Source organism: Eleginops maclovinus, chromosome 4 (genome assembly GCF_036324505.1).
Source record: "Eleginops maclovinus isolate JMC-PN-2008 ecotype Puerto Natales chromosome 4, JC_Emac_rtc_rv5, whole genome shotgun sequence".
NCBI lineage: Eukaryota > Metazoa > Chordata > Actinopteri > Perciformes > Eleginopidae > Eleginops > Eleginops maclovinus.
The window spans coordinates 20,547,876-20,575,536 of record NC_086352.1 but is presented as its reverse complement, the minus strand read 5'-3'; the positions used below and the strand labels follow the sequence as shown (position 1 = coordinate 20,575,536).

Below are 27,661 nucleotides of genomic sequence, written 5' to 3'. Positions count from 1 at the left end.
ACTGTGTTTGACAGAGGTATACTTTTTGTTTACACAACTGTAAGTGTTGTGTATGAATGTTGCACCAATTTATTTTGGAGAAAATAAAAGTATAACACAACTATATTTGTGTTTCTGCACATATTTTTGTAGACTTTGTAATCTTTATATGCAGAATTCTCTACATACAGAATGCCATAAAAGAGGAGTGTGATTTTGATTAAGCACAATGGTGTATAGTAGATTGGACAAAGTTCTCGTAATATAAATGACGTGTATGGTACATGTGTTTAAGTAGTTTTAGGTTAGCAATTCTGCAGGTTATATGAGGTGTTTTGCACTTTAGGTGTGTGGTTTTGTGAATTGTGTTAAGTTTTTCGAGACACTGTAATCAATGATTTTAAATTTGATAATTTTATTAGATTTTCAAACCATGGTTGAAGCTTAAATGCATGAGTACAAAATATAATACAAACCGGCTGCAGTGTATATAGACTGTGAGACATTGCCAAATACATGGCAGGTCACAAGGCTTTTTAAAAATGTTTTTTAATGATTCTTAATCAAATATAAAGAGGATACAGTGGTGATTGCCCAGAACAGATTAAAGGTCGCAAACAGCTTTGACAAACATGTCACATGTGGCTGGAAGCTCATCATATTCAGAGATCCTACCCTGCCCATTTGCAGGATTACATTACTGCGGAAACATGAATCTGCATTTGCACTTACTCGGTATTTTCACAAGAGGATGAGAGACCGTTCCTACATGATCCATCATCCTTCCATCCTAAGGCTTATCCTGATGCGCAGCATTGGTGATAATGTTGTTATTTAGTGTCTGTGTAGAAACGTATGTTCTTATACCACAAATATCCCATTTGCAGTAAAAGAACACAAGTGCCACATGAAACATACAGCCTATTTATAAAGGTCCCTTACTTTAACTCATTTGAGTTCAAATGAAGCTAATAACATTTGTTTAACCACATGGTTTCCCCCTTTCCCTCCTCTTCATATGAAACTACAGGAAATTGTTCAAATACAGCACTATTTAAACCCAACAGAACAACCCTTAGTAGGCTGTTATTTTTCTGCCGTCCCTGGACGTGGAAGACAGCTTGGACATACAATATAAAAAGCTCTGCTCCGGATTCTCTCATTAGCACATAATCAAATTGGAATCTGGTGATTTCATTAAAAAAGTTTGCGTCATTTCCAATTGCTGTCACCCTTTCCAGTATGAGTAAGATTTTCCACTCTTGCTTATGCAAAACATGGTAGTAAAGTTTCAAATAATCCCTGTATGGATTTAAAGTTGTGCTGATGATAGACCAGGCATAGATACATTTGACAGATGGGTGCAATATGTTTGATTTATTTTTCCTTTTTTGTATAGGTTGTCATATTTGCACATCTCTGAATCACCCATAGACTGTATAAAGGAATCACCCAGGCAGCAGATGCTTGAATCAGGTATATTTGACTGTAGCGGGAGATCAGGTGAGCAGGTGGTTGCATGTAGCCTACTGTAGATGATACGTGGCTGCGAAGCAAAGGGCGCGGCTACTTAGCATGTTTGCTGCCTTTACGTGTCGTCGGACACACAACACGTACCTCGTAAAAGTAGTAACCAGTTATGTAACTGCTAATCACCACTTTAAAATATAAGCATAAGAGCAGAAACATTAATAGCAGATCCATAACAACAGATTTGAATGTTTCAGACACATTTGCCTAGATCAATATAAGAACAAATAAACACCATACAGCAACACAAAGATATGATTTTTGAAGTTCACAAGTATACAAGTTCAGTAAAGTAGGTTAAATTAACACAATCTTCATATAACATGTTGGTTCCTAGGAAAACATATTGGCAAACTCAAGAACGCTTCAATCATTTGTGTAACTCTATCTGACAACTCCCAGATGCACTTCTTTGTCCAACCAAAGTGCCTTGAATGCACCACAGGTCGCATCCTGCCTTCCCTTGAGGACAGCACTAAAGTGGGATATTCCATGAATCACTCGAAAGCAGCGTTAGGTCTGATTGACGTTTGTCCTGGGGGCCATTACGTCACGAGTACGAAATCTTCCACTGAAGTAGTAAATTAGTCCGACTCTGGTCAATGAGAGTAGAAGTGACTTGTATTGGATCTCATGTGGCTGCGTTCATGTAGTGGTTATCTGTGGATGTTGTTATCAGAGCTACAGGCCGGTTAGTTGCACTCCGAGCAGCAGCAGGTGCATGCGGATGGCGAAACAACTCAAACTCTACTCTCTACACACAGCTAAGACATCGGAAGATCGTTAAAAAAATATTGACGAGTTGGATAATACGAGTACCTGGCTCAAGGGAAAGCTTAAGGATGTCTTTCCCGTCTTTCCCGTTTCGGGAATAGCACGGAAAACTGCAGGGGTAAAAAGGCAGCGATCTCGTCCCGTCTTTCCGCACGCAAACATGGAGAAAGTTAAAAGCTAACTTTAACTTAAACCAACCGAGACTCCAACACTCATGTGCACTTTAGAATTGTTGTTCTGACGTATTTTTTTGGGGGAAAAACAACAAGACGGTGGATTCATGGTGAGACTCTAGCACAGATTGTCAGAATATCCCCGGAGAAGAAGAGGCAATGGAGAAGAAGAGCAAGCCAGCCCACAGGACCCGCTCCCCGGACGGTAGCGCCCGGGACAGGGTGGACAGGTAACCGTGGCTCTCTCAGACTAATAACACCTTTTAAAAACATATTTTATCGATATTTGGACGTGAATTACATAACTGGAAAGACAACTCAGAAGCAGCCAATTGTATTATTTCTCACTTTGTTCAAATCCGAGGCAGTAACGTTAGCTAACTGACGTAAACTACTTAAACCGTTGACGTTATTTAAATTGTTAACTACCGGCTACTCTTTAATGGTGTCACGTTGTGGTATTTTAAAGTACTTTCAACACTTGTTTGTAGTTTTAAACCCATAAAGTCCAGTATGCAATGGGAAAAGTGTATGGATACTGCAAACTGTTGTACTTAATGCACTTAACAGAAAGATATCATGTAGGTCATTGTAAACAACTTTACATTAAAATGGAAGACGATGTTCACTTCACTGCCTTAGAGGCTTGCTGATTCAATGGTATGGTCGTCATATAGGTTGTAGTTTGTATCTATATTAAAGTTAATTGGGGTGTTCCCAATTTATATCAATCAGGGTAGTCTAAGTGTTAGAAACTACAGCCTCCAAAATGATTGACCTTTAAAAACGTATCTAGGTGTACTTAATACATTGGCAACTGAATGAATGTGGGACTTGAGTGGGTTTGTCCTTGTTAAAGTGCAGATGACTAAATCGGTTTCCATGTAAATTTAGGCCGATGATCACTTTTTTGTAGATTTTTGAAAACTAGCTCTTCTTGGAAGTATGTTGAATGATTTGTTCTTAGGCAGCTGTTGCACAGTTCACACACATGGAGATAACCTAAACTAACACCTGAAATCAGCTGCCACATTCACACACTCCACATTGATAAAAGGTGTGCCCTTGCTTCTGCTTTGAAAACAAAGTCATTCAGAGATCACAAACATAGCACTATGATGACTTCATTTTCACCCAGTATACACAACACTAGTTAGAGCCTGTGCTGTGTGTAGTGTATACAGTAGTAAAGGGATTAAGTCTGTTTAACATTTTTGAAAACAGATGTAGCAGCCAGCCACACTGCTGGTCTGTCTGCATTTATTCTACATGGATGACTTTGCTCTTGTGAAAGGGTTAAGCTGCAGGAAGATTATCGTGTTACCTAAGGCATTAGGTTGAGCCACCTACATGCACAACTTTTTCGTCTAGAACCAGATGTAGGAGATGTAGCTAATGTGAATACTAATTAATGACAATAACTATTTTTAATTGTTTCTTTTCAAGTACTCTTTACATTATGTTTATGATACCAGGTTAAATATAAAGCACATGTTTGAACTGCATTATGAATAAAATGTTTTGTTCAGCCAAAGTTTGTATTCAGTCATTCTCTAAATCATGGTTTACAAGGAAAAGCACACAAACAGCTGTCAGTGCTATCATGTGATTGCTTGGTGATTCAGGTGATGATTGTATTAAACTAAGTCAAATAATCTTTCATCCTTTCAAGTGTTTCATTAAAAAGTTTCTAACTCTTTTTGGCACAGCGTGGATCCCTATGGCTTTCAGCGCTCTAAGGACTTTGATTACGAGTCATATGAGGAGCTCATGTCTGAGTATCTGGTGGTGCTGACCCGACGTACAATCAAGTGGTCCAAACTACTTAAGGGCAAAAGAAGAGTGCAGAAGAATGTAAAACGTGAGTGCTAAAATTGAACAGGCAGTATCCTCCAGAGTGAGCACACAACATAAAACTGAACTTAACTTAAACTCTCCTTCAGTAAAGCGCTATGTACGAAAGGGGATTCCCAATGAGCACCGGGCTCTGATCTGGATGGCGGCAAGCGGGGCTCTGGACCAGCTAGAGAAGAACCCAGGATGCTACCAGTCCCTGCTCGGAGCTGAGCACGACCCCAAATTGGTGGAGACCATCTGCACAGGTCAGGCTGCAAACTGTTTCTCCTTCACTCACAGGGCCATTCAGTAGAGATGCACCAATCGATCGGCAGCCTTTCAAAACCGTTTGGCCATGCCCTGTGACTGATCAGTCTCATGTATTTCTTTGTTGGCCAGTCAAATTAAAACACATGGCAAAGATGTATTTGATTATAGTTCTTGTAAAGAAAGAAAATCGGAATCAGCCGAGAAAAATATTAATCAGGGCATCTGTACCACTCCTTTAAAAAAAAACCTCCCTGTTGTTTTCCTAATTTTTGTCTGAAATATTTCCTCTAAAGTTTTGCTTTGCATTTGCATTGTCATCATGTGGTCCAAATGAATAAAACAACATATTTATTTTACAACCCCAGTCAGGGAAATCTTTCTCTGTGACTGCTTTTAAGGCTTATTGAGTCAGTGTGCTGATTTGGCTGAATGCTTTTCTTATTATTGCTGACTGTAGCCGACAGTGGTAGACACACCACAGAGCCACAGCCAACAGTCAGCCACACTGGTGATTGGTGTTCAGAGCCCTGACACTTTCTGGTGTCCCCTGTGTCATATGTGTGGCTTTGTGAGTAAGTGAGACTGTTCTACAACCAGACCAGCTCCCATGTTCATGTTTCCTCTCTTCAGATATAGAATTGGCTTTCAGATAGAACACTGCAATGTGTTAAAGATTATGTGAGATAAAGAAAAAAGGATCAAGGAGAGCCAGCTTGAGTTGTAAAACCATCAGTGTGAAGTTGAGTTATATACTTAAACACTGCTCAGTGGTTTATTATAATATGACCAAGGACTGTATAAAGATATCATGACCACAACCTCTTTCTCTGAGATGACTAATAAAAGAACACTTTACACCTTAAGTTCCTGCTTCAAATTTAAAAATAATTTCCCAGAAATGTGTGCAAGTATGTATTTGAAGAGTTTTCAAGAAGGCCGCTGGCCCTCAATGTAATATTTATAGTGTATACGGTATGTAAAAACACTGGAAATACAGTAAATGTCTTTGAGCCAACTGTGTGTATGTGTGTTTCCAACACAACAACACAACATACAATAGGAAATGAAGATTTATCCTAGTATGACCTGCAATGTTTTACTTTTTGTGAAAAAACAACATGCTGTTCTGTGAATTCTGTTCTGGTAAAGCGCAGAGAAAAGACCTAAAGAAACTTAACACATTATTATTATTATTATTATTTTTATTATTATTATTACTGTGTATATTGCATAAATCAGACTGTTGTGCTTTTTCTTTAAAATCACCATGCTCTTATGCACCCATCAACACACAAACACACAGCAGCTCTGAATACTTGTTTCTTTGGTGTTTTTTGTATTTCTTTAGACTTGAACAGAACATTTCCAGACAACATCCAGTTCCGCAAGACGGCCAACCCATGTATGCAGAAAGCTCTATATAATGTGCTCTTGGCTTATGGCCACCACAACCCCGCTGTGGGCTACTGTCAGGTAATATCACTGCAAAGATCCAGCCTTAAGTGGATTTTGATAAGTATAATAATTCTTACAGTATCTCACACTTGTGATATCAAATAATTTAGTATTTTATATTGTTTCTTTATGAGCTGTATGACTAAAATTTGCATTGAAGGCTTAGGTCTATTTTTAAACAGACATAAGGCTGTTTGTGTCAGTATTGCGTATGTTAATAATTAGCGTTTGAATGGCAAATTTCACCAGAGCATGTGCAGCTTACTTTGCAATTCAAATGACAGCAGGGCTGTGTTGACGTCTACATTTCTTATGAAGCATCACTGGAAAACATCTGTCTGTAACCATGCTCAGGAAGCCGGATGTGGATTGAATGTTTTGTTTCGGTGTCGGTTTGTTTCATGTCCAGCATACACTTCCTGCTCTCTCTCCTGGATGCTTTATTAAAAAGCTCTAGGGCAGGATTACAAGATTCATGTGTTCATGACCTCAGTTTGTGTCTCTTTTCTTTCTTCAGGGGATGAACTTCGTAGCCGGGTATCTACTTATCATTACAAAAGATGAAGAGAAGTCCTTCTGGTTGATGGATGCACTACTTGGTAGAATTTTACCAGGTGTGTATGTGTCTTGATGTGTTTGTGTGTAGCTGTTGTAGTTGTCCCTTTTCTCTGAGCTAAGACTAATCCTGTAGGTCACATGGTCTTTATCTGGCCATGGCTTAAGACCTACAGTACATTTCCTTTGTATCTTGCAATCATTTAAACTAGGAAATGTCCCTATGATTAAAACAAACATTTATCCTGTTTTTTATATTGATGTATTAAAAATATTTTTGGAAGAGCACTGTTTAAATCAAAATGATGCTTCTGTGTGTGGTTTCAGACTACTACAGTCCTGCCATGATGGGGCTGAAAACTGACCAGGAAGTGTTGGGGGAACTGGTGAAAGTTAAAATCCCCGGAGTGTGGCAGACCATGATGGATCATAATGTCATGTGGAGCCTCGTGGTGTCACGATGGTTCATCTGTCTTTACATCGACGTCCTGCCAGTAGAGGTGAGTGTATCTGTGTGTGTTTTAGTGTAGACACAAGCAACGTTTTTGACATTTTCTCTGCAGTGTATATGTCATACAGCACATGGTATCCTTATTAATTCAACATTTTATGATAACAGTGTGGAAAGCCAGACATAATGTGTGGTCATTTGCATGCAGGACTTTATTGGTTGCATATATGAGAAAGCAAGGGTGTTAGAAACGTACAATTTCTGCTGATAAAAAGCTCTGTCAAATTACAGCGTATAAATCTGTTGTCTATTATATCTATCTGATTTATGCCAGAGCTGCTTTTAGTGGATTCAGATACAGATGTAACTCCTGTGGTTCCAATGTGGAACTCCCCATGTAAACAGTCCTTGCTGTTGCTCACTCCCTCTGTTGGTCTGGGGATGGGCGTGGACTGTTTTGTCTTATTTTCCAAATAATATACACAGAGCTCCAGTAGTAGGGCGTAACACTTGCAAATGTTCAGGCTATTCATTCCAGGTTTCACCTCCCCACACAGACACTGTGACCAGCCAGCAGGAGTAAATACTGCAGCGACAAGGAAATAATTCCTCACTTAGGTCCCGGCCTTAGATTTATTCAGGGTTGCTCCTGCAGTGTCCAACTTTTGCTCTACTCCATTTGGAAAGAGAACCCTGGCTGCGAATGTGTTGTTATAAGGTAGCTTGTACAGAGGTTCAATATAGGGAAAATAATAATAATCACTATTTCCCTTTCCCTTAATCTTAACACTGCAAAATGCTTTTGTTTTTTGGTGCATGGTAAAGACAGTGAGTCATTTAATGGGATCACCAGCTACCTGTTTGTGAGGACTGAATCAAGTCTAAATAAGTGAATATAAAATGCTGTATGCTGAGGTAGCCAGCTTCATTCTTGTTGTCTCTGCAGACAGTTCTGCGGATCTGGGACTGCCTGTTCTACGAGGGTTCCAAAATCCTGTTCCGCGTGGCCCTGACCCTGATCCACCACCACCAGGCTCTGCTTCAGCAGGCCCAGTCACTGCCGGACGTCTGCCAGAACTTTAAGCAGATCACCCACGGCCCATTTGTTGAGGAATGTCACACTTTCTTGCAGGTAAAATAAAAATGAGGTATTATATCTCTCCTTTTGTTTACAATGTCATCCACTGGAGAAAGACCATCAGCTGCCTTTAATCCCATAATCCCTGTGTTTCCTGTCTTCCTAGAAAATCTTCACAGAACCAGGAAGTCTCTCCATGGCAACCTTGAGTAAACTGCGGGCGACATGTCGAACTCGCATCAGTGCAGAAGAATACTGACCCAACAACCTGTTGCTCCGATTTCAATACACATTCCACTGGGATGAGCCCCAGTCCGCTCGTTTGCACCTTCTTCTTTTTTACTGACACATGAATGTCACAGCGACTCTCACATGCTGTTGAAATTTTGTCATATTTAAGACAATTCTACAGCCTAAGTGTAATTATGTTGAGTTAGCGATCTGATGTATGAGCTGAGTATTCCTTTGGGAGTTAACTTGTAGTTGCTTGCTTTTATTAAATGATGCACTTTGCTCTAGAAAGACACTGTAGAGAAAAAAAAGCTGCAGGTCAGATAAATAATGTGTCGGCCTATTGTATTTCAAATTGATGTTAAATGAAGACTGACAATCGAATGCTGTAACTGAGAGTGATGCTGGTTTTATGGCAGAAATCATTTTTCAAGCATTTCAAAATCTAAAAAATTGATTATTGTGCAATATTTGAGCAAATGTCATAGCAAGCATAATTGAAGTGTACTATAAGGAAATGATCGAAGCTTAACTAGGAAAAAGCTGCTCTTTTTTTGGACGAAGGGGTTTCCTGTTTGTTCTATGCTGGGTTATTATCCTTAACTAACACGAAAATAAGCAGTTAATGTTGAATCAATTTGTGATATTGAACCACAACAGATGAACATATTTGACATTCCATGAGATGCTGATATTGCCTCACAACCAATCCCTGATCTGGATGCTGTTTAGTCTTGTAGAATTAAATGACAAGACCATGATTTATATTGTATTAGATCAGATGTCATTTAACCAAGCAATTCCTCTCAGGTGGTATTGTGCTATTCCAAAAGATTCAAATATTATGGCCATTCCTACAGTTTTCCAACCCATATATATTTTTGTATGTATGTCACATACTTCTGAGACATTAACCTGGCTCCAACCAAACCAAGCCTTTGTAGGAAAAGTGAAACTCTGAAAACGCAATTAAACCAAAATAAAAACAAAATTCAAATCTGTGATATCCGTGGTTCTATGTTTAAATTTGTTTGACCATTACATTTTATAGTAATGATACAAAATGTTATTTCACTGTTCATACATAAAAAGTTAAATAAAATAAACAGCTATTTAAGACAAAACATACTCCTATATGGCTTCCTACTCAAAAGAAAAACATGGCTGGAGTTTTAAGATTTTAATGAACTTTCAGTAGGGTGCATAATAGAAAACGAGATCAAACCATTTTCTATAAAAATAAAAGATCAAATCACAATTTATATTACATCTTTCAGGAGAGACTCGGGGAAATTAAGAATGGAAAATGAATCCATGCCCCTTTTTACTTGTGATATGAAATACATTTTAGTAACGCAAAGTCGTCGAACCAACACATTGTTTAAACAAAGCAGCTCTGCACATAACAACAACCAGACTGTGCTTAATAATCAGAATTAAACTGCCTCAGGGACAGCCTTCACTGTGGGGTATTACGGCTAGAAAACATTAAGAGGTTTCCCTTTTCCTGGAGCAGGATTTTGTTTAGCTCATAAGCTTCATAAAAATAATAAGCATGTAGGAGTCAGAATTAAACCTAACTTTAAAAATGTCACAACAAATCCTCTTTATTGGTATGGGGTATTTCATGATGTTTTATAAATAAGGACAGCTAAAAACAGCAGTTCAAGCAATTCAACCAAATCCTAAAACTTAGTGGAACAAAAGAAAACCAGCTTACGAGGAACTTGCCACAGCGAATTCAAGCCGCCTCCCTCAGATATTCTTAGAAGACTTTCATCAAGTTGCACACCGTCTAAAACTAGCAGGTCTTTGGCTTCTCATCATCTCACAGAGAAAGTGAAAGAAAAATATCCACAGGGTCACATAGGATATGCAAAAACATGCACTCTCGCCTCAGAGTAACTGCTTTCATTCACTCATGCTCGTGTCCGCAGAGTATTACTTTCTCTCTTTCTCACACACTGGTTCACCCCCCCCCCCCCAGTCTGTCAGGCTGAAGTGAAATGAAGGGTCCACTCAGATGGTCTGGTATCCAGCATGGCTCTTCTTCCTGCCTATTAGATATGCAATGAGGACGATCAGCACCAGGCCGGCGAGAGCTGCTCCAACAATGATGGGGATGAGCATCTGGTCCTGGTCCATCTGACACTCCTCCGCTGGAGACAAAGATGGGAAGTTTGTGTCATATTGCAGAATTTTGGATTTATATTATCTATATTATTATGGTTGAACACTTTTAGCAACTACTAGTGAAGTGCCTTTTTGAAATATTGAAATGCAACTTGAATGGAGGGAGGGCGCTTGAGTCCTGCTCAATAACAAGTGGTTCTGGTTTTGTGCTTTTAAGTGGATGTTTACCCAGTTGGGAAAACGACCAGTGTGGATGAGCATAATGCAACAAAAAAAAACTATTAGAAGAATAGCTTTACATTTTGTGACATGCTAATTCACTTTAATGCCAGGAGCTAGATGATACCACACTACTTCAATGTCAGTCCCATAAATCGTCCGTAAAGTTGTGATATTAAGTGGTTACATTCTTTACTTTTTTTATTTTCACAGACGTGTTTTTTGTTTTTTTTTAAGATATTTTTTGGGGGCTTTTGGCCTTTAATCGGCTAGGACAGTGGAGAGTGACAGGAAAGTGGGAGAGAGAGTCGGGGTGGGATCCGGAAAGGACCACGGGTCGGGAATTGAACCCGGGTCGCTGGCGTACGGTGCAGGTGCCCCAGCCAGTTACGCCACGGTCGGGGCCACAGACGTGGTTTTAATCTTCTCATCCAACTCTTATAGTCTAACTGTAAAAAAAGTAGTTTGCTAAATTAAAAAAAGCAAACTTGTTTGTTGTTAACCTCAGTACTTCTGTGTAACGTCTCATTTCCAGACTAAAGCGGCTTTCCCACCCTGCAGAGGGCAACCTACTCCTAACAAACAACAAGGCCATCACCTCAGCAGGGATGGTTACATAAAGTATTTGTACCTGTAGCAAACTGGTCAGTAGTGACTTCAAATGGCTGGACCTGCAGTCTGAATGTGTTGAGAGAAAAGGTTGGCACCACAGCCAGAGTCTGCCCTGCGTTGCACATGTAGGAGTGTCCCAGTGTACTGCGCAGGTAGTCCAGACTGCTGTTACTGGCAGAAATGGGAGCTGTGGAGAGGGAAGGTTATCAATCATAGTTGAATTAAGCTAATCAGAGCCAAGACAAAAAGTAAAGCTGCCTCTGAAGAACGACGTACCAGTGGCATCAGTCCAGGTAGCCAGCAGGGTTATTCCACTCAGGTGGTACTTCTTGCTCGTGGAGTTCTGAGGAGGCAATTCATTTGAATTAAAGACAATGTGAAAACACATTGCCTATAAAGCACTGTTCACCGGCGAAGGATGATCTTACCAGAGTAAAAGTGAAGTTGAGCGTGGTGATTTGCCCCTGTGTCAAAACCAAGGAAGCACTGCTGGCTTCACATGAGCCTGATGAAGTTGTCAGATTGGGAGTCAGGTTTACTAATTCCTGGACAGTCTGGAAAAGTAGACAAAGATAACATTTTTTACTTAAAGGTTGTTAAGCATAATAGACTGAAAGTAGATTTCACAAATGGATTGTGCGGCTCTTGAGGCCTCTAATCCTTTCCAAATAAAACCAAAACATGTGAACTAAAACTTTACATGAAACGCACCCTTAACAGTGCTGCCATGCCCTTAGTGTATTGTCGCTCCTGTGCTATTTGCAAGTGCTGTAAGTAATAGGAAATATGCATACATTTTTCACAAAATAGCCCCTTCCTGTGCAAATTAGCCTCATTGCAAAAATCAGCACTTAGCAGCAGTAGTTTTTCGCAGTTTAGGTTCAAGATTATTTACTGTCACTTCCATTCAGTAGGAAACACTCGGCCTACATGGAAGGGAAATGTTGTTATTATTACAATATACAATAAGTGAGTTACACAATTAAAAGGATAAAATAATCAGTAATCGGTTCTAAATCCTGGGCTAACATTATTTCCCCCTTTTCTCTCACTTCATTGCATTCAGGAGCTTTGAATGGAAGTGGCACTAAAACTTGACAGGCGGCAGGTGTAAATGATGCGCAGTGCATTGTGCTATCAGCGGCCATTCTTCCTCTATTTGCCCCACAGAACATGTTCAGTGTGTTGCTTGTGAAGCTAACTGTTACCTTATTCTGAGATAAAGAGAAATAGGTGACGTTGAGCTGCAGTCCCATTTGGGCCAGGAGACACAGAGTGCCGTTGCCGTTTGTCACAAAGTAGGTGCCTCGCTCAGGTGTTCCCGGGGGGGTGGGGGCTGGAGCTGCGGTTGTTGTAGTTCCAGCAGTGGTAGTTGGAGCTGTAGTAGTGGTCTGATCTGCCATACATACGCTTTCTGTGCAAGCGGAGAAATGATTTTAAAAAATTGTAATCCACCATCAAGAAGCAGGTCAGAGCAACCCACAAAGCCACCCAGTGGTACCTGCTGGACTCAGCTCATTTCCTGGCATGTACGCCTGCAGCCTCATGTCAGAGAAAGTGACTGTAGCTCCACCTACTGCAAAAGCTGAGGGGCTCACGCAGTGGTAGGTGGTGTTGATGGTCGCTGAGATCCCAACTGAAGCTGACAGCAAAGTGACTACATCTGGGACAAAATCAAACACACAAATTATTTATAAAAATTCAATGTGGTGCCATAAGTGCATACGTTGTCTTATTGTTTATTAACAAGGAGGTTTAAAATGTGTATAAACTTGGTAGTTGCGATTGATAGACTATACAGTATAAGCACACGCTTGAACTGTTTTCACCATAAATAAGTCATTTTCTTCACTTAATTCATAGATTCAGCTACGGTGTAAATGTTATTGTATATACAAGGAACGTGAGCATTTTGCCACACCACACACACTGCACTGCGTTCGACAATTTGTTGCAATTTTTTGTTCTCACCTGAGCTGTTGGCCTCAGGAAAGACAGAAGTGTCGCTGAGGTTGTACTGCAGCGACAGGTTAGCCACGCTGTACAGGCTCCCATTGGTGGAAAAGCTCAGCCCGAGCGCGTGGCCGGGACCGAACATGGCCACCAGCCACGGGGAGCTTTCGTCTGTGCCACATGAGCTGCTGGCTGTATCTACGGTAGTGGAGTCTGGAAGAGAGAACTGCGCAGATCTCTGAGGAAAAACAACACAAGTACACAATCAGATAGGAATCAATATTAAAGCTTTCAGATATGGACATGTTGGTATCAGTGTACGTACTGTGCCGTTGGAGGTGCTGTATGTGACGGAGAAGGATGCAGAGAGCTCAGCCTTAATGCAGGTGGAGTTCCCTTCCTTCACTTCAAGAGTAACAGCCTGGATGCAACCTTTGGGGGAAAACAGGGAGGCCAACAGTGAGAATTAGGGAGAACGGTTCACCGAAGACACAGTTTAAGGACATGATTCTTTAATTTCTTAATCAGTGGACAAAAACAGACAAAATCCTCTTAATTGGGGGTAGCATTTTGCCCACTGGAAACTTTGGTGAGCTAGCTCATTACAAATATATAAAACATTTGTCCAACACTTCAGTATTACACTGTACAAACACTTTCCAAAAGGTCATTAAAAGGTTATCATACCAAAAGCTTGTGCATGTCTTGGGCTATGAAAATGGAAATATGGGTTGCTTTATCCTTGGCCCAGAATGACACCATGAAATTCTACATACTACAGAAAAATACTGTTTTTTCAGCTGTCTTCCTCCTTTATTCTGGAGAAATATACAACTTAGTAACTCGAGTGACAGATTTCATTATACTACAAACATGCCAAATTATAAACAATTTGTATAGAGTTTGTTTTTCTAACCACTAATGATTCATGCACAATGTGACCTGAAAAGTTATTTAACAACATTCTCATTTGTATTTCACAAGTATTTATTATCTGGGTTCATATTTGACTTGCCTGGTTAGAGTAAGGTTACAGAATAAGTACACATGCTGGCAATGAGGATTATTACAACATAGCCAGTGTTACATGATGTAATGCCCTACATCAGTGGTTCCCAACGTGGGGGGCGGGACCCCCTTGTGGGGTGCGGATATACTGCAAGGGGCGCGCTTGAAGCTTGGAGGGAAGTTGTAAACAAACATTGGTTGCGCCGGGTTAGGGGGGGCTCAAAAATATTTCCAATTACCCAACAAGGGGGGGCCTGACTGAAAAAGTTTGGGAACCACTGCCCTGAATTAACAATGAGGTAGCTCCAACAGTCACCACTAGAGGTCTGCAGAGCAAACCCACCCACAGCTGCTGGCAACAGGTGTAACTGAACCCGAGTCATACTTCCAAGCTCAGCAACCCTTGCATCTTTCACATTAGCAAGGAATTACCTCCATAACGCAATACACTAGTTTCACAATTTTCTTCACACTTCCCAGAATGTCTAGAGAGAAGTTAAAGCAGTTTGTGGCTGATGTTTGACTGCTTTTGGTTCACTTTTCAGCAGCGCATTTTCTTTTATTTGACTTTATGGAATGTTTAGGTCTGTCACCATAACAACTTTTGTTGTTCCAGAAATAATTGTGATGAACAATAGTTTTTGTAATCTCATGCCACTGATGTAATGATAATAAAATAGTATTATATTGCATGTATAGCCTTTCAAAGAACAATTAACTTGTATTTTTGGACCATTTTGAACAATTTCTTTTTAAATATCTGAATTAAGAAATGTCTTTAATAAAACCAGACAACCACAACAATAAATAAAATGGACCCTCTGGCTTAGTTAACAAAAATTGCACTTAAATAAACATTGAACATTTTAACTAATTCAATAATACAAGTATCATGACAGGCCTATGTACAGGAGATAGCTTTTCTGAGAACAAGGCTTGTAGGCCATATGCTCAATAAATCTATATCTATACCCACTTATTACTGAGTGGACTGACTGGGATCTATCCTCTTTTTTATTTATCTCATATTTTTTCTCTCACTTCTCTTTAACATGAGCTTTCTCTAATGTGTTGATCATTATGGTAAAAGCCTGTGCTTCAGTCCTGTGTCGTTCTCTGTAAATCACACACTCCCTCTGCTGCTTTCCTGAAACTTGACCCTGATGTCACCCCTCTGTTCACCCCACACAGCAATGACTTTACACAACACTGCAATCTGATCATGAGGTGAGAGCGGCTGTGTGTACAAAGTATCAAGCTGCAGATAGCAGCAATGGACAGTCGGCGTGGAGAGGATAACAAAACAGAAAGTGACTTGACTACTTTTTATGAACAAATGCTGCATCAGGAGAACTGAGGAAAAATCTAAACTGAACGCCCAATTAACTACAGTTATCAGATGGTCATATTTTTAGTTTTGAGGATTAACAATACTGCAACTGCTCAACAACTTCCCGGGCCTGTTTTCATGTGTCAGCATTGTGTTTGTGAGTCAGGCTGATTAAAAGGTCATAAACTAGCACTGTCAGTAGGCCTCTGCTGGGCTGTGTGTTCAACACAAAGCCATATAGCGTCATGTCATGTGAAGCTCTCAAATGACCCAACAAAGAGGCCGGTCTGCTGGTCCACAACATTAACAAAACCTGGCTGAAATATCAGAATCCAGTGAAATAAATCCAGGGACTTTTCCCAAAGCTCTGGGCCGTTACGAGCTGAGGAAAGATGACCTTTGGATTATTTTAAAACAGGTAGCTACATGAAAATGTAAAGGGCAGTTGATCCATCAATCAGTTTTTGCTTGAACTTTTTTACTGGTTATTTGCCAACACAATGAAGTCCCTTATTATATTATTCAGTTATTATATTATTAAGTCAAGCTATGAATGAATATAACACATTTCCTATATACAATGCTGGTAGTTCAAGTTCCTTGCCTCATAGCCTACCTTATACTCAATTATACACATATTACTAAGTAGCTACACCTGTTGCTACTACACCATACTGCCGATTATTTTCATTTTCAATAATCATTTTATTGAATTTTGTAGAGATATTTTATTTCACCAATTAATAAAGGAATCAATTCATTTATAAAAATGAATCCAAAGTGAAATCTTCAAATAGTTTTTGTCTGGACTTTACTCGAGTATTTCCATTTTATGCAACATTTATTCAACAACTTAAGCTACTTTTAACCAAATGCATTTAAAACAAAAAAGAAGTAAACTATTGGATCCCACAAAAGAGTCAAATGATTTGAATGCTTGTTTTATGTTATACACACATAGAGGCCCTTTTCTGCACAATGCTATCTGTTAATGCTAAATACTTTAAGTACATTTAGCTGATAATACTTTTGTACTTTAACTCAAGTAAGCTTTTGAATGCAGGACTTTAATTGTGATGAAGTATTTTGACAGTAATGCACTGGTACTTTTACTCAAATAAAGCATTTGGATACTTCTTCCACCACTGTGTCCGACCATCAGTTCACACCAATATATGAAATGCTTTATAATGAAAGAAAATGGGGGAGGGGTCACATGTTGAGAAGTTGGAACAACAATTTGATCAATCGATAAACAAAGTTTCCATCCATTCGATTAATCGACTCATCGAACGTTTAGCATTGAGCTTCATGTTGTCAGTAACACAACAGACCAAGGTTATGTTATGTTTTGTAACCTAAAAACTCACCTAAAACCGAGAGCCAGGCGATGATGAGCGCGGCGGAAGCGTAATAGACTTTCATCTTTTCCGGATACAGTTCTCCTCTTTCTTTTCCCGGTAATAGATGGCGTAGAGCCCAGGAAGGTGGTGTTGTGTCGGCGCTGCGGGCGCAGGTGGGTCTACGCGACGTACTGCACTTGACTTGACGGAGCGTTAGCTTAAAGCGAGGCGTCACAGTTGTTGTTGTTGTTTGCGTTTTTCTGCAGTCCAAAGAGGCAGGAACCAGTTGTTTAGTAATCCTAAAGCACGTCCTGCTGGTGTTCTCTCGTTTAACGCGGATAGCTGTCGGTCATACAGCCACACAGAATGAATAAGCCATGTCTCGTCATGTGAACTGGTAGCAGTAACAGCCACCCACCCAGTCACGTGAGCCCCCCCCCCTCCTCTCCTCTTTCTTTCACGAGCTCTATCAAAGGCAGTCCAAATAAACTGTCTTCCGCTCCATTAACATAAATGTCACAAATGTAGTCCACAGAGAAATAGTGTAATGTATTGTTTACTATGTAACTGCGTTTGAAAATGTTTGCTTATAAACATGACTTATTAAGAAGTTACATAACTGTACATAATGACAAGTGGGTGTAAAGAGAAACATAATGAGACAAATAGGGCACTTCCAGGAATAATATTACACTTCTCCTCCGGGGAACTCACACAAGCTACATGAGCCAAGGCCAAAAATAATTAAAAATGTAATAATGAGGGAGTAAGGAAACACCAAAACTATTTTAGGACAACATTTTACTTTGGATTGTTTGCCTTCTCTTTTCAAACAAACTCATACCAAAGCATAATATTGCTAATACAATAGCTGCCTGTTTAAAAGGTATGGAAATAGGAATGCACACTTAAAGACTGCATGATTCAGCATTTAATGTAAAAGATCAGCTATATCACATATCCTGTATCATCTGAAGAAAAACTTCCAAGATTGCAATATGGGAAGTCAGCATACGAGTCCACACACAGACCCTGTGCAGTGCAGGCAGAGTGCATGTGTTGTGGTGGGAAGTCAGCTGACACCATCATCAATTCACGAGGGTCTGCAAACCCTAGAAGGAACGCAGAGGCTGCTTTAATGCTGCTGCACAAAACTTATCAGGGCCCTGCTAAAATCTCCCTGCATAGTTTAACTCGTATTTTCACAAAATAGGTGCCATTTTCTTGTCTTATTAAGACTAGAATGTCAGACAACTATTTCTCATTGATGCATTGGTTTAATATCTATTTCTGAATGATATATCAAAAGCTGCACATTCCATGCAGTGATAGTGAAGGTATTAATAAATATGCTTTCAGTTCCATCTTCCCGTAACTTGATATAAACATCCAGAATGGTGCATTTATGTGAAATTGAAAACTGTTGTGCCTTTTAAATGGAAAATTATTTTTAAAACCAACTGATTGGAAAGGGGACAGACAACTTTCTTTTTGTGTGATAAAGGGAGTGATACAAAACTGGAAAAGGACATTATAGTGTTGTGGTGTTTAAAAGACTTCTGATTTAAGTAATGTCAATGTTTTGATACTTAAACTGCAAATTTCAATGCAAGACAACATCATAGATACATACACGCCCATCTGCTCGTATCTCACTAATAATAAATTGTTTTTTTTAATCAAGATTCACCATTTCATGAAATCATATCAGACTGAGTAAGCTGCACACTGTCCGCACAATGATCTTTGTAGCACAATCGAGCTGAAAAGAGGCAAGATGGAAGACATGTATTCAAATAAAGAAGATATAAACACTACTTCTAGCTATTTAGCTACAAATTATGAATTGAATCATTAAATATCCATTTATTCAGGTTCACTTTTTCTCACTCTTACATGTAATACAATCTGATCTACAAAAACGTCAGCACATGACATTGGACATTTTGGTCAGAACATAGAAGATACCCAAAGAAATACCCAAGTGGCTTGCCTGCATGTTGTTTAGCTTCTGAGCAATAAACCCTCCCCTCATACCCAAACACGTCTGACCCATTTCCTCTTCTTAAGTCTCTTTTTGTCCTTAACAGCTGTTTCTCTGCCATACCAACCAACCAACCAACCAACCAACCAACCAACCAACCAACCAACCATCAGCAGTTTACGCAGCCATTCCCAAGGAGAACGCCTCGAACGAAAAAACAATATAATCTTAAAACTCAAGACAAACCAACTATAGTAGAAAATAAGTGATTTTAGAACAGCGTGATTGAGGGGGGAAACAAAATCAAAATCCTGGGAGGGAAAAAACAAAACAAAAACAGAGGAAAGTGCTAATCATTTTCAGTTGAGTTTTGCATTAGCAGATTTGTAAGTCACAAACCAACCATCAACAACCCGGGCTACTCCCCCAGCCCCAAGCCACTAAAGGTAACGCAGAGTGGGAACGGTACAGCCAAGTGTCTCTCGTCTCTCTGGAGCTCTGTGTGATCGGGACACTGCGTCCAGGATCCTGGATGTAGGGGAAGATGGGCACCAGAGGAGAGTCGGGTGGCTGGAGGGCCGTTATGCTGTTTTTGGGGGGCCAGCTGTACGCTTGCTCTGAGGAAAGCATGGCAGTTACAGCTGTATCCCATCAGGCAACATAGTGGTACTGGTTAGGAGTCTCCTTGTCACGCTCCATGTAGTCTCTGTCTATGAGCGACTCGATCCGCTTCTTCAGATCGCCCGGCTGCAGAGAGGAAAGCATGTCAGACGCTGATGAGCTGTGTTTGTGCTTGAATAAAATAAATCTAGAATTCTTATCAAAATGTTACTTAATGTGTTTTAATCTACTTGAAGGTGTACAATTTAAGTTAAAACCCTTATAAATATTCATAATATAAAACATTTTATAATGACTAACAACTCACAAGTATCATGGTACTTGTGTTTACGTATACAACGTATAAAGTAAAGGCCTGAATCTTGTTTTAGAATAATATATATACAGAAATCAGTTATCAATTTAAAGAATAAGAAGCTTAAGATTTGTCACCTTTACGGGGAACTTGAGCTGGTTGTAGAGCTCTGACACGAGGAGGTTGTGACTTAGGGTCTTCCTCATCTTCATGATGCGCACCACCGCTGCATCGATCTGATACTGCCTGTCTTGAAAGACGCGCTCTGTGGTACTTACCTGCTCCTCTACCTGTAACAGCAATGCGTAAATATGGATTAAACATACAAACACACATCGCAAGAACAACAACTTCTAGCTTTCTTTGCTACTAACCACAGGTCAAAACATTGAAAGAAAGAAAGATGCTTTACCGTTTCCTTCATCTGGATCTGGTTGATCTTGATGCGGAACAGTTTGTGTTTAAAATCATTGTTGAAATTGAAACGGTCTCCATCTTCCACGTCCTTCCCTCGAGGGTTCTTGTTGAGGACGCGAGCTTTTCCGCAGGCCAGCGACTGCAGTGTCCGCCTGAGCTCTCCCTCCTCTGTGCAGGACAAGAGACGGTCTGTCACACAAAGGCACCTCTAACAAAAACAAATAGTTGTACTACATGTTTGAAGATGTGTTTAACCTATGCCTGTGGCGGTGCGGATCTCATCCACGTTGAAATCCTCTCCCTCATTGAACATCAGCAGCACCAGCGTCTGGAACAGCGACACCTGCAGCTCTTTCTTCCCCTACGGCAAAAAGTCATGATTGTAAGTGTAGATCAGACGGTTTCTCAAGCCACTTCGTCTCTTCTATATTCTCTCTCAGGGTGCATTGTGCTCTTACCTCCTTAAACTCTGCCTTTAGTACAGCGTGGCCCAGTGTGGGCTGCCACTGCAGCTTCCTCCCACTGTGCTTCCCCAGGTAGAACAACTTGAACACCTCCTGGAGTTTCACCATCTACCCAAACAGAAAGAGACAGTCTGTTACGATCAGTCGATTGACTAAGTTAAGAAATCACCAGCATGAAGACGCAATTGCAAAACACAGTGAAACCACATTTGGTGTTGTGAAAATAAGTATGTTTACATGCACACAAAACACTTTCAACCATATTTCTGAATATGAAAAAATTCCAAATTTGATATGAGTCTCATATACAGCATATACTGTTAGGATGTTAAATTAGGCATTCAAATTAAGCATTTTTTGGTTAAGACAAGAAAAAAAGGGGTGAGTATTTTAATGGCTGCATGTTTAAAAGGCAAATAAGCATAATTAGCCATGTAACCAGCTTAGCAGGAATATTCTTTGGGGAATAGTGGCAAAACTGATTGTTTTGTGTATGAAAATGTAGTGATGGTTTCCCTCATAACTACTTTATATCAGCACGGTAAAATAGAACAAATGAAGGGCTTAATATCGTTTAAGCAAATAGTCTGATACTCAAACTGTGGCTAACTTAAAGAATAAAAAAACTGCTTCCCAAAACGCTTCAGTGTGTTTGTCAGACTAAGCATAGTGTGCACATACAGGAACCCAAACACAGGCGTGCTTACCTCTGGGGGCAAGTGGACCTCCATGGGTGTGTATGAAGGCCAGTATCCCATAGTGAGGATGTTCACAGTAAGTTCAATGTTGCTCGGCTCGCTCTGGTTCTGCATATGCTGAGCAGAAGGATCATAACTTTTCTAATAATGCATGTCAAAACTCCTTTAATGACACATACAGATACTGCAAATGTGGCATCAATATTTTAATCTTCACACTTATATTGGTATTTATGTAAAGTACCTGTTTGAACTGGATCATGATGTCTTTAGACAGTTCCATGTCTTTGAACATCCCCTCAAGCTTACTGGTAAAGGCTGCTCCGCACTCTGGGGAAGTCAAAACCACAAAACATCACCACTGACTCCTCGTCACAGCCCCACAGGAGCGCTGTTGATGTTGACGATGATCACAGTGCTAATAATACTTCATGGTACGGACAAGTCTGAACATTTTCTTGCACCACGGCAGCGCCATTGAACAAACACAAAATCTCTCATCTTTATCATCATACCAAGACCCTTTGATCGACATTTGATCTTGGATTAAACTGTGTGTCTAATTTTAGGAGTGATCAAAGTCCAACATCTCCAATACTGTGACGGTATCAGTTGTTAATTGCAGTTCAGGACATGATTGGGGGTCAATACAGTGTTGTACGCCAGCATTAATATGTAATCATGAGTCATAAAGTTTCTCAAGGATATGACCTACAATCTTTGAGCAGAATTTCATTTAATCTTTGACTTCAAAGAGACAACAGACCATCTCAGAGTGCTGATTACCTGGCTTCCATTGGTCAGCTTTCATCAAGCTCTCTGACACAGTGGTTACTTTTTTGGCTGTCTGCTCTCAATGCCATTAATAACACTCAACAGTCAATCATTTTTTAAGGAATTCTGGGTTTTATATCTTAGAAAACAGTACAGTTGAAAACACATACACACCCTCTATCCATTCTTTCCCCATATGTATCCAGAACTGGAAATTACTCAAAACTAAGTTCCATACAGCAGAGGATCCCTCACTTTTGACTCACCATGTTTGAGCTTGGAGAGCATGGACTTCTCAGCGTCAACAGAAGCACTCTTGCCGACCAGCAGACGCTTGGCCAAGTCCTTCTTATAAAAAGCTTCAAACACATCTTTCCCTGGAGTAAAAGACAATACAGATCAAAAGCTCTTATCAAAGTGTGATCTCACAGTGGTTGGGAGAAATATTAGTCTGAGAAAGCCAACATTGATGACAGAAGTGTAACTGACCATGTATGAAACGGAAGATAATCATGATCTTATCCAGGATCCTCTCCAGCTCTTCCTCTGTAGCCTCTTTGTTCCCTGCTCTCAACTTAGAGTCAACATATTTAGCTGGATGGGAAGCAACAACAAAGACAGCTGTTATTATAGGCCTTAACTAAAGCGACCAAATTAAAAAGGTGTGTTTTTGAGTCACAACCGCCATGTCACTCTGACTCACCAATAAGTTCAGCCTGGTTTGTTGGGCCTCTTGTTGATAAAGGTCTCGAAGGCCTCCTTCATGGCGTTGATGAATCCCTCATTCCGCGCAAAGCAGTTCTGTGCCACGTTGTCCATCTTGTCCTTAAAGTCCAGCAGGTCTTGCACCATGTCCTTGTCTTTCTCTGGAGTACACACAATCTCTCCACCGAAGGACTGCGACCAGGGACAGATTCATCAATGTGCATCCTCAGGCATAAGGGCATGGACGAAATGTTGTATTGATAGTAATGCTTTGTGTTGTTTATCCATGTGTATGTTTGTTGAGGTATGTCTGTTTACCTTAATGTAATCCCTCCAGAACTGCAGCAGAGTGGGAAGTCCGCCCTTCACCTTGCTGAAGAGCTGATAGAGGAGGCACAGCTCCGTCACACGATTCCCATCCAGCATGGTGCTCAGACCTGTCACAAAAAAGGACATTATTATTGCATATTATGTTATGTCCATAATGAAAAATGTACAGCAATGTCACATTAACAACAACAATTAATTCACACATTTAAAAAAGGGATGGATGTGTAAGTACAGGACACCCAGACATACCTTTTTGAAGCATTGCAGTCATGTGTTCTCCTAAAAGTTGTTTCTCAACACAGCTAATAAGTGGTTTCCTGCAAATCATGAGGGGAACAAGAGAGAAAGTGTATAAAAAGGATAGAATAAAGCATAGCAAGTTTTCCAGGTTAAGTTTCTTTACTATTTGTGGATTTGAGAATAACAAACAAAGCTGTAACCTCTGCATAGTGTGGATTTTACCATTATTAGACAATTAGAGCTATACACATTATTTAAAAATGTGGGTTATTAGAAAGCAAACAAATGGATAAAAGTAAAAAGAATTACTAAGAAGAGTTTAAGGGAATATAACTTAACACCTGACCCTATAACGCACCATTTGTCTGGAAAACACCAGGCACTATTTATGTATTTACAGAGGCCCCTAACGGTATTATAGGTTTACCCTGTGTTGATGTTTGGGAAGAAATGATAATGAATGGTTATTTAGTTCTCTTTACTTTTTTCACTTATGAAGGTTGGTGTGAACATGCGTTGTTGTTTTTACTGAAAGTGTTAATTGTGGAGTTTAGATTTTAGAGAGATAAACATTTAAAAACAAATTACTGAGTGCTCTGATCGAGGTAGCTCATGATTCGATCATTCTCCTCCTCCAGCCGACGAGCCACGTGGTGCAGGTACTCAGGCACCTGGACACATAAACATGAAGATTCAGAACAGTTGCATATGATGGCATTAAGTTACTGATCAATACATCAAACTATCCGTTAATGCTCTCACTCACATCTCTCTGCTGCATCAGCCGCTGTCCCTCTGCAGCATACAGACGATTGGTCTCGATCAAAAATCTCTCCTCAAAGGAATCTTTGTAAACCTGAACAAGAAGATAGAAAGTCCGGATGTAAAAACAAAGAGTCAGTAAGCTAGTTTGTTAGTAATACAACAGGCACTCAGGTACCTGTAGGTCTGACAGCATGCCCAAAAGACTCCTGATCAGACTCCGGTCTACTGTCTCTCCGTTTCGCTCCAGTTCTATCTGTTCCAAAATGCCGTCTACAGTCCGTTTCTGAACCCCGTTGTCACTCACAATGTGGGTACGAAAAAGCTCCAACCCAGTGTCCCTGCATAATAGGAATCATAATGTCAGCCTCCTAATACACCTAGACACACAGAATAAAAAAAAAACTGTAGCTTTACCAGATGGAGGGGAGTAGGGAGTTCTGAAGCACATAGGTACGATCCAGGAAGAGGAAGATACTTCGGATCATTATCTATAAAGACAAAAAACAACAAGAGTCTTAAAAGACACTTTCTTAGTCAAACAGTTTTGATACACATGTCTGTCACACTTACAGTTTGCCTGCAGTGATCCTGCCAGCAGCGATTCATTCGCTTCAGGAAGGAAAGGTTGTCCAAAGACTCTGTGAGCTCCACGTTAAGGAAAGATCTTCACTCATGTCACTTGTGTCTTCATACATGTTCAAAGTATCCTTTTGTCAGCCGGCATGAAATAAACCATTTGTCTCGCTTATTTGCTCAAAAATATTTGGGGTTCAAATTAGGAAAAACAAATGAGCTTTTAGTCTTTACTTAACATGTTGTAGTTCTTATTAGAGGGCGATCTACTTTTTGGGGACATAAATCAAGTCCAGCTAAAAACAGAGTCTGAAAACAGTTTTTTTGCAAATGAAAGAAATGAAACATGACTAATTTTAATTAAAGGTCCAGTAATGGCTTCGCATATAACAGACAAACAGCCCTTTTGTTCCCCTAATCTGGGATAATAACGCTGCCAAACTGGTTGTATGTTGACCTCTTGTGAGAAAAGACTGCAACAACACCTTAGGTGTAATAGGAAAGCCCAAGCGCCCAGCCATCTGTTAATAAAATACAAGTAAAACCATATTTTTTTGATGAAAATGAGCACTGCATTTGGCTTAACTCGCTCCAGTATGATGGGTAAAATGCAGAATGTACACTTCCCCTCTGTGGGACGATTAAGGGTTCCTTCTTCTAAGTAAAGGCTGGCTAACTGTCTTCTCTTATATGAGTCATGGGCTTCTTCATCTGAAGAGGATTACCTAATGACCATTTCTGCAGTGCAGTATTCAACAGTGGGCTGAGAACAGGCCAAATGCAGATTGATTTCCAAAGTTTCGAGATGAGATACTAACTGTCAACAGAGACTCTGACACGATTCATCACGATTCAAAATGTTTTCACAGCTTCAACACATGGCCTGCCTTATGTGGCTTTTCATAAAAAAAGGATATTCTCTGAACTGTTTGATCTGGGCCTGCACGTGATCTTCACACACTTGACGAAGCTGCTTGTACAGCGTGGGGGAGACTTTATACGAACACAGGTTTTCTACCGCCTTCAAGAAAGATAGACAAGTTAGAGAAACAAGAGCAAAAGAAAAACAGTCAATACTTGTAACAGTATTTCTTGATTTAGAGCTATTTCTGGTCGTTATTAGAAATAACCACTTTTGATGTGTAGAAATGGTAGTTTTAGCTACCTGATAGAGCTCTTCGAGATTGTACTTGATAGAGGTGCTGTTCTGGATGGCTCCCACTGCATCTCGTAGCTTCAGCCATGTATCCTCAGTGTAGTTCTCGGCTAGTTTTGGCCTGTCTGTTGGAAAAAAACAGCAACAATGTTAATAAACAAAAATTGGTAATCGCCAAAGAAACTAAAAGGAAACCAATAATGAAAATATAAAACATGGTTTTACGTGTTTAATCCAAACATGATAAATTACAGGTCTGAAAACCACAAGCTGTTTTTTGAACTAAGTTTGTAATTGTCATTGTGGGACAACGGACAATAAACCAAGGCCTACACCACACACTTTGGACCAACGGGAAAGAACTTCAATACAGAACTAAGTGATTTATTTAGTGTCTTGTTGCTTAATAAATAGTGAATAAGTTGGATATGTGTTGTTCTGTAGAAGCTTGGACAGATGTAGTCCTAAAGAAAGGCTTGGCTGCATCGCTTGACAACTACCACAAGTTGTCAAGCGATTGCGCAGAATGACATATTTAATCTTTCAATAGCAGCCAAAACATGCATAGTCATTGTAAGTCTTGTAAACTAAGTCTCATGTATTATATTATTTTATAAAGACCTGAGTTGTTCTACTAAACCCAATGGGTGCTTTAGTCTGATGGGACAAATAGAAATCGTGTCGCCAAATAAATCAATGAATCGAGTAAAATCACTGGGAGAATTTAACATGTGTGGTTAGAACATCAAAGCCTATTAACATCAGACATGTTCTTGGGTAAAAAACAACATGAGCACAACTTTTTTTCATCAGTATCATCTAAAAGTTACATGCTCAGTTGTATTGAGTTATTAAGTGACACTGTTAGATTAAGAAAGTGAAAACGATGTACAGTACCTTTGAAATTCTTGATCACTAATTTCTTTGAAGCGCCACTCTTGCTGGAGGCCACGGCGGAGCTCCGGGCCATCCCGTTGGTGTTGTGCTCCGTGAGAGCCGAGAAGCTGGCCCTCTTGTCCTGTCGGGTGTCCTCTGCCATTATCAGATTAGCACAAGGGTTCAACGCTGTATGCTTAATTTCTTTCTTAGGGACTGTTTGATAGTCCAGTCGCCTGTTTATTATTCACTGTCACAGACTCTTTGTTGAACCAGTTGTCTTTGGTGGGCCGCCGTAGTGTATTTAAAACACATTTACAAAAACACGTACACTGATTAACTTGAATCAATCAGAAAAAAAACACATAACTACCGTAGGTGAAGTAAACAGATATCTAATGTTAGCTAACAGTGTGTTATCTGAAACTGCAGCACACTTTAGCTACCAGCTACCGTCTTCTTCTAAACAGTTCCACTTGTCTTTTTGAATTGACGTTAGTCCAAGTCAGTGCTGCCTGCTTACAGAGGTATATCACTGCGTCAGTGAAGAAACAAGGAAAAACGACAGTTAGCGTTGATATAACAGACCCATATTTTAAGTGGCTTTCTTTGCCCACATAGCGTTAGCTAGCTAGCACAACAAAATGGCTTTTCTCAGACAGTTCAGTTGGACAGGTGCATCCTGGGTGAAAAGCGGCAGAGGTGCGTTCAGTGACAGTTTGACCCTTCGCCGTCAGTTTTTATTTTTGTTGGAGAGCTCAAATATTAAAAACAGCTAAATAGATATATACTGAGCAAAAGAACGATCATTTTGAGGTAAAGTCAAAGAAGTT

At 40.0% G+C, this 27,661-nt stretch overlaps 3 protein-coding genes across 3 annotated transcripts; 1 reads left to right on the top strand and 2 right to left on the bottom strand.

Moving 5' to 3' along the window:
- Positions 1-1,984: 1,984 nt before the first annotated feature.
- On the top strand, positions 1,985-9,336 carry LOC134863156 (growth hormone-regulated TBC protein 1-A-like). The gene is made up of 8 exons (XM_063881482.1): positions 1,985-2,686; positions 4,166-4,317; positions 4,400-4,558; positions 5,911-6,035; positions 6,535-6,631; positions 6,900-7,072; positions 7,970-8,155; positions 8,268-9,336. The coding sequence occupies exons 1-8, from the start codon at positions 2,616-2,618 to the stop codon at positions 8,358-8,360; spliced, it is 1,056 nt and encodes a 351-aa protein (XP_063737552.1). The 5' UTR covers positions 1,985-2,615; the 3' UTR covers positions 8,361-9,336.
- Positions 9,337-9,497: 161 nt separating this feature from the next.
- On the bottom strand, positions 9,498-17,352 carry lamp1a (lysosomal associated membrane protein 1a). The gene is made up of 9 exons (XM_063881481.1): positions 16,958-17,352; positions 13,575-13,681; positions 13,268-13,487; positions 12,798-12,959; positions 12,505-12,710; positions 11,725-11,850; positions 11,573-11,639; positions 11,316-11,483; positions 9,498-10,491 (listed from the first exon to the last, which is right to left on the bottom strand). The coding sequence occupies exons 1-9, from the start codon at positions 17,010-17,012 to the stop codon at positions 10,352-10,354; spliced, it is 1,251 nt and encodes a 416-aa protein (XP_063737551.1). The 5' UTR covers positions 17,013-17,352; the 3' UTR covers positions 9,498-10,351.
- A 1,429-nt stretch (positions 17,353-18,781) lies between these two features.
- On the bottom strand, positions 18,782-27,489 carry cul4a (cullin 4A). Its single transcript, XM_063881857.1, is given in 21 exon segments — positions 18,782-19,661; positions 19,968-20,120; positions 20,243-20,415; positions 20,503-20,608; positions 20,706-20,819; positions 21,419-21,526; positions 21,654-21,739; positions 22,450-22,560; positions 22,673-22,777; positions 22,887-22,899; positions 22,901-23,080; positions 23,207-23,325; positions 23,468-23,535; positions 24,047-24,129; positions 24,225-24,314; positions 24,399-24,561; positions 24,638-24,711; positions 24,794-24,863; positions 25,714-25,817; positions 25,962-26,077; positions 26,850-27,489. Coding segments are annotated over 21 exon segments (2,274 nt in total). The 5' UTR covers positions 26,992-27,489; the 3' UTR covers positions 18,782-19,565.
- Between the last annotated feature and the right edge of the window lie 172 nt (positions 27,490-27,661).